The sequence below is a fragment of the Petaurus breviceps genome, unplaced genomic scaffold, assembly GCF_028583685.1.
Source record: "Petaurus breviceps papuanus isolate PSGF00001 unplaced genomic scaffold, PetGlider_PUasm1.0 181, whole genome shotgun sequence".
Taxonomy (NCBI): domain Eukaryota; kingdom Metazoa; phylum Chordata; class Mammalia; order Diprotodontia; family Petauridae; genus Petaurus; species Petaurus breviceps.
The window spans coordinates 21,590,682-21,600,880 of record NW_027185784.1 but is presented as its reverse complement, the minus strand read 5'-3'; the positions used below and the strand labels follow the sequence as shown (position 1 = coordinate 21,600,880).

The 10,199-nt window shown below is 41.8% G+C and overlaps 1 protein-coding gene across 3 annotated transcripts in view; it reads left to right on the top strand.

The window, feature by feature from the left end:
* Positions 1–3,605: 3,605 nt before the first annotated feature.
* The window catches only part of DGKI (diacylglycerol kinase iota), a 586,838-nt gene continuing 580,244 nt past the window's right edge, over positions 3,606–10,199 (top strand). For all 3 annotated transcript variants that reach the window (XM_069087305.1, XM_069087306.1, XM_069087304.1), the window contains exon 1: positions 3,606–4,044. In XM_069087305.1, coding sequence (XP_068943406.1) covers positions 3,617–4,044 — 428 coding nt within the window. In that variant the 5' untranslated portion in view covers positions 3,606–3,616. The remainder of the gene's footprint in view (positions 4,045–10,199) is intronic.

Genomic DNA, 10,199 nt, shown 5'->3' with positions numbered 1-10,199 from the left:
ATGAATACAAAGGAAGGGACTGATTCTAGAGATCTTCTGCTTCAGAAGTAGAATCCAGTGGACCTCGCAACAAATTGGGGGTAGAGGGCAAAAGGAAAGCAGAAGGTTCCAAGTTGACTGTAAGGTTCCAGAGAGAAAGCTGGTGTCCTTGACAGAACAAGGGGAGTCAGGAGGAGAAGTTGGACACAGTATGAGTTGGAGATAAATATTTATAAATAAATAAGTAGCTAATATTGTTGATTTGTTACTTTAATACACATAATACTTTTAAATAGGAAGTCTACTGCCATGCAAAAATGTATGATCTAACATTATATTCAAACCTGGGGGAGGCCTAGATGGTTGCCATAACCATAAGCTGTAGCCAAAAACCACCTGGTGGCATAAACCCAAATGACAAGGACTGGACCCATGAAGAAATATCCTGCATTATGCTAGCCTTGAAGAAAGAGAACTGATAGACTCAGAGCAGATGGAAGCATATCCTTTTCATTTCTTTATTTTATTTTTTTACTTTCCCCCCTTATTCCACAACAAGACACTCTATTTCTAGGCTCTGGGCATTCTCTGACTGTTGCCCATGCTTGGAAGGCTCTTTCTCCTTTACTCTGACTACTGAACTCTCTGACTTGCTTAAAGTCCCAAATAAAATCCCACCTTCTACAGGAAATGTTGCCCAATTCTTAATTCCAGAGCCTCCCCCTCTGTTAATTATTTCCTATTTTTCCTACATATAGCTTGATTTGTACGTATTTGTTTGCATGTTATTTCCCACAAGATTTTAAGTTTCTTGAGGGAAGAGACTGTCTTTTGTCTCTTTTTGTATCCTCAGTTTTTAGCACAGTGCCTGGCACATAGCAGGCACTTAATAAATGTTTATTGATTAATTTTTTTCTTCTAGAACACGACTAATGCAGAAATATATTTTACATGACTTCATATGTATAATAGGTATCACATTCCTTGCTTCTCAATGAGCAGGAGAGGGTAGAAGGAGGGAGAGAATTTGGAATTGAAAATAAAAATAAGATTAAAAAAAAAGAATGTTACCTTTTTTGAGCAACAGTCATCTCCCTTTTCTATTTGTATTCACAGTACTTAACACATTGTAAGCATTTAATAAATATATTTTCATTTATTCATTCATTAGAGGGTTGCCCAGGGCACTGAGAGGGTAATTCACTTGCCCAGGGTTACTCAGCTAGTATGTGTCTGAGTCAGGATTGGAATTCAGGTCTTCCTGACTCCAAGTTCATAACTCTGTCCACTATGCCATCTAGTCGGGGCCTTAGTTTCCTCATCTGTAAAATGAGGAGGTTGGAATAGATAACCTCTAAGGTCCCTTTCAGGTCTAAATCTATGGACGCATGACAGCCAACTCCTTCCATTGCCCTTGCCTTGCTTGTAAGAGACATTTGATAAATATTAGCTTTTCATCTTTGTATTCCCAGTACCCAGCATAACATGTTTCTTTTTTTTTAAGTGAGTTGATTTAACACCAATTCCTATTTGTCCAGTAATTTAGAAAATGTTAATGTGCACTATAGGTACTAAATGAAATATGAGATAAATTATATTATCAAAGAAATTTGTGAACAAATAGGAAGATGGAATAGACATATGGAGAGAGAGAGAGAAATGGATAGGCTTTAGATTCTACTGCTGGTATTTTCACCATGAAAAGAGAGAGAAAAACCTCTAGCACTTGGGTGGACTCCCTTTGATAATCTTATAGAAGGACACAACAAACATCCCACAGGATAGGCAAGTATGGTATGGGTGGGCAGAAGTCTGCATGATGCTAGAGAGTACCTATACAGATGAGATCATATCCATTTGAGTACTTGAGCTGAGATATTCAATAAACACTTGATGATTCATTTTTTTTCTAATCCTTTCTTAGAAAACCTCCCAAAGAGACTTTCAAAGTTTCCACCTTTCACTTCATCAGGCCATTATGAACTATCTCCTTTCATCTTCCTCATCCCTTTCCTCCCTCTTATCTCAAGTCAATTTGATTGAAGCTCCTTTCATTTAACCAGGAACTCTCAAACCCCAAGCCTATCCTTAAAATGGTGTACTTGTCTTTACTTAGGCAGGTCCTGAAATCCTACATCCTCTGGAAGTATGTTATGTGTTACTACCTAAGTCAGAAAGCATATTTTCTCCAGAGTGAGGGTCAGAGGTAGGTGAGGTAGGCAACCATCTAAGGGTACAATATACAATAAATAGGAGGGATGGGGGGGGGAGTATTGACAAGTACATTTTTAATGCATATATTTTCACTATCAAAAATTCCTTTCTCCATGCTAGGTAGGCACTTATTTCATGAAAGGTCTCCAGTGTAAAGTAACAAATAAGTAACAATTTTCAAAAGAGTGAGCACAATTCTCAAACTTTCCCAGATTTCTTTCATCTCCAGAGAGGCTAAGGTGACCCTTTAGCAATGATCACCATTCCCTTTACCCTACCTACCCCATCCTACACTTAGCTTTGGTTTATATGAAATGTAAATATTTATTCTTCTGTGTGTGTATTTGATGGATATTTATTATTCAGTTGTCCACGTCTTCATGTTTGTCTGCAACAATGCTTTTTGTTTGAAACATGAGGTCATGAAAGATTCTTTAAATCACTGCACATAGATCTTTTCATATTTGTACTTTTTTTCCTATTATAAAAAAGAGGATAGGGATGAACTAAGCTGCGAACTCCTGTAAAATTTATCTGCTCAGATTTCTTTCTGAAATTAGTCTGAGCCAGTTCAATATTAGGATTCTCTGGGGTTAAAGTCTCCACCTTGCCCCTCTGCCTCTGTCTCTTAGTTTTTACTTTGTATCTGAAAATCTTCTTTCCTTCCCTGAATTTACTTTTTTTTTTCTGCTCTGTTGGAGGATATGTGGTTTAACCTATGATATGTACACAGCCAAACAAACAGGTGTGAAGGTTTGCCAAGTAGAGATGTTTTAAAAATGGAGCTATAGAGAAAAACAGAACTCTACTGAATACCAGGGAGGAGAAGGTAGGAATCCCCTTCAAAAATATTCCCAGATCTTACTCCCTGCAAAAATTTCAATACAGAGAGATCTTACTTCAGATGTGTTGGCGCTGACCATCTTACTGGAGAGAGCCCTGCACTAGGAGTCAGGAGACTCGGGTTTTGTCTAGGGCGGGTTACTAATTAGATTTGAGAGCTTGGAGAAAGCTCTTCTTTGGGTCTAGGTCCCCTAATTCATAAAATAAAGGGGTTGAGTAATTGTTTTCTAAGGCCCTTCCTAGTTCTAAAATTCTGATGTTTTAGGATTCCCCGTTTCCCAGCCCCCCCTGACCCTGCCTTCGCGCCGCCGCCCCCCCCCCCCCCGCCCCAATTCCCTTTTCCATAGTTTCCCCAGCCCCTCATAGGGCAGGGTTTATATTTACCTCCCAGGTTCTTTTTCTATGCTAGGGAAAAGGCAGTGGGCTTGGGGGCGGGTGCTTGTGTGTGTGGCGGGGGGGAGAGGTTGGTGGTGGTGGGGTGTCGGGGAGGGCCGAGGTAGGCGGGCCCTGATTGGCTGGGGAGGGGGAGTGGAGGCACGGAGTTTCCCACAATGCCCCGGTGCGGTGCAGCCGCGGATGGATGCTGCGGGAAGGGGCTGCCATTTGCTGCCCCAGCCAGCGGCGCGCTGACCTGCCCAGTCTCCTGCAGTCACCGCCGCTCGGCCCCGGCCGCGGTCCTTGCAGTCTCTCCACCTCAGCTTGGTCCGTGGTTCCTGGGACCGCCAACATGAACACCAGCTCAGGGAGCGGAGAGGAGAAAGGGGCTGCCGGCAGCAGCAGCAGCGGAAGCGGCGGCGGCGGCGGCGGTGGCGGCGGGAGCTGCTGCCGCGGAGCCGAGGGCGGTGTACCGGACACACGGAGCGCAGGGGCTGGAACCTCGGCGGCGGCGGCGGTGGTGGCTGCAGCAGCCACCCTGGAGGAGCCTCAGGCCACCGGCCAGAAGGAGAAGGACGAGGCTCTGGAGGAGAAGCTGAGAAACTTAACTTTCCGGAAGCAGGTCTCTTACAGGTAGGAGCGAGAAGCCCAGGAGACCCAGTGGTCTCCATGTCCCTTTAAGGCGCTCCCCAAGCCCCGCTCCATTCTCTTTCTTTCAGAAGGAATGTCAGGAAGTTGGAGACACCTGCCGAGCTTCCCTTCTCTTCTCTCCTCCCTCCCCCACCCCCCCCGGAATCTTTACCCTCTACACGGCTTCGTGTCTGGAGTCTGGGGTTGTTCATTTCCCACCCTGTCCTTGAGCTTGTGATACCAGACTGGAGAGAAAAAAGGGTCCCTTGGTCCTTTAATTCAGAATACTGGGGTGGTGGTGGTGGGAAATCCAGGTAAACCTGAAAGTCGTCCCTGAAGTTGCCCATCAGTCTTTGCCTGCCTTAGTCACCACTCCTCCAATCCCTCGGATTTCTCTAGATGGCACCTTGGCACTAACTTAGGAACTGAGATCACTCCGACAGGTAGAAGTGAAGAGCAGCTTTATACTTAAGAGGAAACATTATGGTCACAAAACCTGCAACTAACAAATATATGTATGTGTATATATATATACATATATATGTGTGTGTGTGTATGTATATATACAGACATATATGTATACATATTTTCATATATGTGCATATACGCCTAACTAGAGACATATCCTTAGTATCATGATCTATGTTTCCTGCGTGCCTTCTGTGCAACAGTGTGGTGTGTGCCCAACAATTTACTATTGGTGTCATACTGATCAGAACCAATATTAAGGGACACATAATCATAATCACTCCTTGGAACTATATATTTGGGGCTTAGGGGAGGGAGAGTAGGAGGAAGGTAAAGGTGCTAGGTGCTGGTAGCTATTCTAGCCAGAACGGTGTAGAAGGGAACCTTTTCCCCCAAAATGCATCACTAAAAGGCAAAAATCAGTGTTATGCAGATAGGGTCAAGATATTGTCTGATTTGGGCAGCTCAAATGGAGAAAGAGATATTTATCTTATGATATATCAAGGATTGGGGTAACATGGGGGCTATAGATTGGTGTCATCTATTTCTTCTTGAGATTTAATAGATTACTAGAGAAAGGGTCTGAAAAAAGTAAGCTTCCTCCTTTTTTTTTTAACTTGCATGTTCCTTTCCAGAAAACCATATAGAGTATCAAGCCTGTTAACCCATGTAGTGTTATGTAAGCAAAGGCAGATGACAAAGGTGTGTGGGTTTGAGAGTGTGTGTGTTTGTGGGGGGAGGGAGTAGATATGTGAATCACTAAGATCCCTACTGACATTGTGCCTGCTTGGGGTCCCCCATACTTACCTCTCTGTTTGCTCTAGTCCTTTATTGAGTATAGGTAATGTGATTTTAACTTTTTCCCTGTTGCAAATTTGCTGGTGAAGTAGTTGCATTCCAGAATTCCTGTGTTGCATTTTTGTTCCCAGTAGGCTGAGGGAATTTCCCACCTGAGTTGCTCTTTCAGTTACTCACTTAGATCACAACCAATCAGATTTCGATCTTCATATTTTGGGTTTCTAAAAATAGGGTAAGAGGGGGTGGAAGTGATGGGAAGTGATGGCTCTAGGGAGGCATGTTAGGACATAGAGTGTGCTACTCCTTAGTTAGTTTTGGGGAAACTGGAGCTGCTGTAAGGATCAGGAGTTAATTTATGTGAATTTATATTTATACTTCTTGGTCTCTGTTTTCCATGGTCCAAAGCATCTCCTGGCATGGAAGAATCTAACCTTGTCATTTGTATTGGCTCTTCTCTGTGTAGGTCTAAGGCTAATATTTGCAAGGGAAAGCAGATCAATTCCCAAAGGGATTTTCTGTGTGGACAGGTTTTTTTTTTTGTTTTGTTTTGTTTTTTTGAGAATGTATTGGAGAAGATGTCCAGTGCCAGTTGGTGCTCACATAATTTTTATATGAGTGCATAACAGTAGGTTTTTGAATTCCATTATAGTGAAGTGGGTGTTCTTTAAGCTTCATTACCCTTTAAAAATCTTTATTTGCAAATTTTCTGAGGTCTTGAAAAGATTTCCCTATTGTTTGGAGAATGGTGAACTTTGACCTCATATCTTATGGTCTACAAAACAGAGTCAGATGGTGGGTGGAAGGTGTGGAAGCAAGAGAATGAAGGCAAAAGACCCCTGAACATTATTCTTACTCCATGTAACTTGGAAAGATTACCTTGACAGCCATCTGCATCAGTCAAGTACAGCTGGCCTGAGCCCTGAACATGCTTACAGATGGTCTGAAAGGAAGGGAAAGCAAGCTTTTTTTGTCAAGTTGGTTGTCTGCTTGCCTAGGAGGATCTCTTTACCTCTTTTCCTCACCTCTGATAGCACCTGGGGGAAGATGTGAGGTCATAGCATCCTAGGACCATAAAATTATGATTTAGAGTTGGAAGGGTCTTTAGAGGTTATTGAGTCTATCCCCTTCCATCTTACAGATGAGGAATTTGAGCCCAGGGTCACATGACTAGTAAGTGTCTAAGGCAGAATTTGAACCACAGTCTCCCTTCTTGACTTTAAATGCAGCAACTTGTCTACTTTTTCCTGAGAAAAAGGGGTCTGAAAAAGCTCACAATATGGATCCAACTTGAGATTGGCCATGAACTGTGTGCGTGTTGTCCGTATATAGGGTTGGGGAATGGATGGGGAGGGAGACACTATCCCAGGATCATAGATAAGACTTCGAGTTGGAAGGAACCTTCCAGATCAGTCAGTCCATTCCCTTGCTTTTAAAAATGAGGAAACTTAGAGAAGAAGCTTACTCGAGAACATAACAATTATTAAGTGGTGGAGCTGGGATTTGAACCTGAATCTTTTGACTCCAAATTTAAGGCTTTCCACAGAATCAGTTAAAATTGTTCAGGAATATTGATGTGGATGCAGGCTTGAGTTTCAAGGTATACTCTGCCTTATAGAGAGGTCGGTTTATTCGAATATAGCTTAGTCTTCCATTTTTAAGTAAGTTAATAAACTTATGACTGTCAGAGGATTTAAAGTATGAGTGCCTCACCTGCTCTATTGCTTTTCTGTGCTCTTTTGAGGAACATGAGCTTCTTATGAAATGGCACTTGACAGAGTGAGGGAAGGGGGTTATGTTTTGGGGGAGGTGTGTGTGTGTGGGGGGGTCTCACCATCTATTTCTGTTGCTAAGAAACATATAAGCCAAGGTTTAAAAATAAATGAGGAGTGGGTGGGCATGCAGTGACTCCTGTCTTTTTAGAGACCAGAGCCCTTTTCAAAAGCCTTTAAATAGCCATTTCTGGAGGCAGATTATTCATTTTGCTTGACTTTGACTTTGTTAAGGAAAATAAACTCCTTTATACCCCAGATTTCCCCTCATTATCTCATCTTTCTTGAGGTTTTTTTTTTTTGGGGGGGAACCATTTTTTCCATGAGGAATTTTCCTTTCTTTCAAATCCTGCTCCACAGGCTTTGTAGACAGCTGAGCTGAGGGTTTTATAAGGCAGTGTTAGTGAGCCAGTACTTTTCTCTTAAAATTAGTACCTTTTTTTCTTTACAAATTATGGTGCTGCAACAGATACATACATGCAAAGGACTGTGTCGTGTAGGAGATTATTTTTTACTTCCATTTGGACTCCCATTTACACCAGCACAATAGAAGTTATTCTCAGAAATACACCAGCTTTCAGGGGATTCATTTAAGGTCTGGGGTGTGTGTCTGTGTGTCTGTGTGTGTGTGTCTGTGTGTGTGTGTGAGAGAGAGAGAGAGAGAGAGAGAGAGAGAGAGAGAGAGAGAGAGAGAAAGAATGAGAGAGGAGAGAGGGGAGAGTGAGAGAGGAAAGAGTGAGGAAGAGTGAGAGGAGAAGAAAAGAGAGGGAAGAAAAAAGAGAGGAATAAAAGGGGGGAGAGAGAAAGAGAAAGACAGAGAGACAGATTTTGTGTGTACACACAGTTGCCCACTTGCTGCTTTTTCTCTTTCCAACTATTCCAAATGCAGTTCACCATAACCTTTTATCTGCTTAGAGATCACATTGACTCCAACACCTTTGGGCACCTGTACTCCTTCCATATTTAAACTGAAAAAATTCCCTCTGCTGATTTTCAGTTAAGCTTATACATTCTAACACATGGCAGGGAGAAAAATATAATTGTTGAGGACTGCCGAGAAACATTCTTTCACCCACATGGCACATGCCATCTCTACGAAGATACCCTTATGAGATTTTCATATGGTGATAAAAAAAATACTACCCAGGTGCAATGTGGGTGAGTATAGATTCCAATGAGAAATTCACACTTCTGTGATCATATGGGCAGCTGAGTGTGAGAATAAAGGATGATTCTGAGAGAGAAAAGCGCTGGGATATACTTCTTATTCTCTCACCTACTTGCAAGGTGTTTTATTGCCCTTTGCCTTGGTTTCTCTTTCTGTAAAATGAGGGTGGAAATGCTTCCCTCCTGTCCTCTCTGAAGGGGCAACAGGAAGGTGAATTAAAACCCCTTTGCAGGTTGCTTTACACTACTAAGACTAGAATACTGAATATACATAAACTCCAATTCAACAAATCTTTATTTAATGCCCAACTAGGCAAATAAAAGCATTATGGTAGCATTTCATTTCTTCTGTCCCTAAAACAGGAGTGTAAAGATAGAGGAAAGGCTAATGTGAACATTAGAAGGATGAAGTAGACCCCGTTTTTACTTCTTAATTATTACAGAGAAGACTTACTTCAAGAAAGCTAAATAGGAAAATTAAGATTTTTTTGCTTCATGCAGTGTTTTAGAAAAGGGTTCCTTGGATGCCTATAACTTGTAATTATTTGGTTACTTGTATGTGTTATTGTGGTAATAACTTTAGACTAAGTCAGGAGATCTGGGTTTAATATTTATCTGTTGAATAAGTCATTTCCTTTCTGTAGGACTCAGTTTCTCTCCCTGTAATGGGAAAGGACTGAACTAGATGATTTCTGAGATTCATCCTAGCTCGTTAATTCTATGAGGTATTCAAAGCTAATTCACATTATATATAGAGCTTTAAAAAGTGCTTTCGTTCTAACTGCCTTGTGAGATATGTTGTTATTATTGTTATGATTGTTATTATACTTATCATTTTGGACTAAACCTGTGCTTTAATTGGTAAAAGGAACTCCCTGTGAGGAAAATCCCTCTACCAATAACAGATTCTCAGCTACTTTGCAACTTATAGTCGACTACCTAGAGTTGTCTGAGGATGCTGAGAAGCTAAGACTTTCTTATGGCCGTGTGACCAGAATAGGCCCAAGGTTGGACTTGAATCCTGGAAGTCCTGTCTTCCAGGCCAGCTGTTGATACACCATGCCATCCTTATTTTACAGATGCGAAATTGAGGCTTTGAGGTGAAGGTGCTTGACTTGAACCCATATCTCTTTTCTTGAAGTTCAGTGTTCTTTGCATTACACCATCCTGTCTCCTTATCTATGAGTCATCTACTTGTCAGAGATACTATGAAATCAGATCAATTTAAGAAGCAGAAAATGAGCCACTGGCAGTGGGAGATACTCCAGAGATGAAGATAAAGGGTATTTGAAAGGAGATTATAAGGCAGTTGGAAAATTGTATCTGATTTGCCAAATAAGGATTCACTTGATTTTTCTAAGACCGCTACTGCTATGCAAAGTGTGGTTCACTGGGGTGGCATAATATTAGGACAAGGCAGTCCCCAGTGAGCTGTTAGAAAAAGCCATTAAAAGTTTATCTTGGCCATAACTAAACTAGATAATTTGTAATCATAAGACTTCCTTTTCCTGAACATTTCTGTGTTGTTGTTCAGTTGTTTCAGTCATGTCCTACTCTCCGTGATCCCATTTGGGGTTTTCTTGGCAGACACTGCAGTGGTTTGCCATTTCCTTCTCCAGATCATTTTACAGATGAGGAAACTGAGGCAGACTGGGTTAAGTGACTTGCCACACAGCTAGTTAAGTGTCTGGATTTGAACTCAGGAAGATGAGTCTTCCGGACTCCATGTCTGGTGCTCTATCCACAGCACCACCTAGCTGCGCTAGGAGGATTACTATGTAGGATCCCACAGTTTTATTCTCTTTGCATTAGATGGGGATTTCACCATTAGAAAGAAAACATGGTTCTTTGGGAATATTTTTTTTCTCTCTCCAGGATTGCTCAGGTTCTAGGTGAATGTTGACTGGGAAAGATCCACCAACTGTACCTGGGACATGCCTTTAAATTGAGCACGAG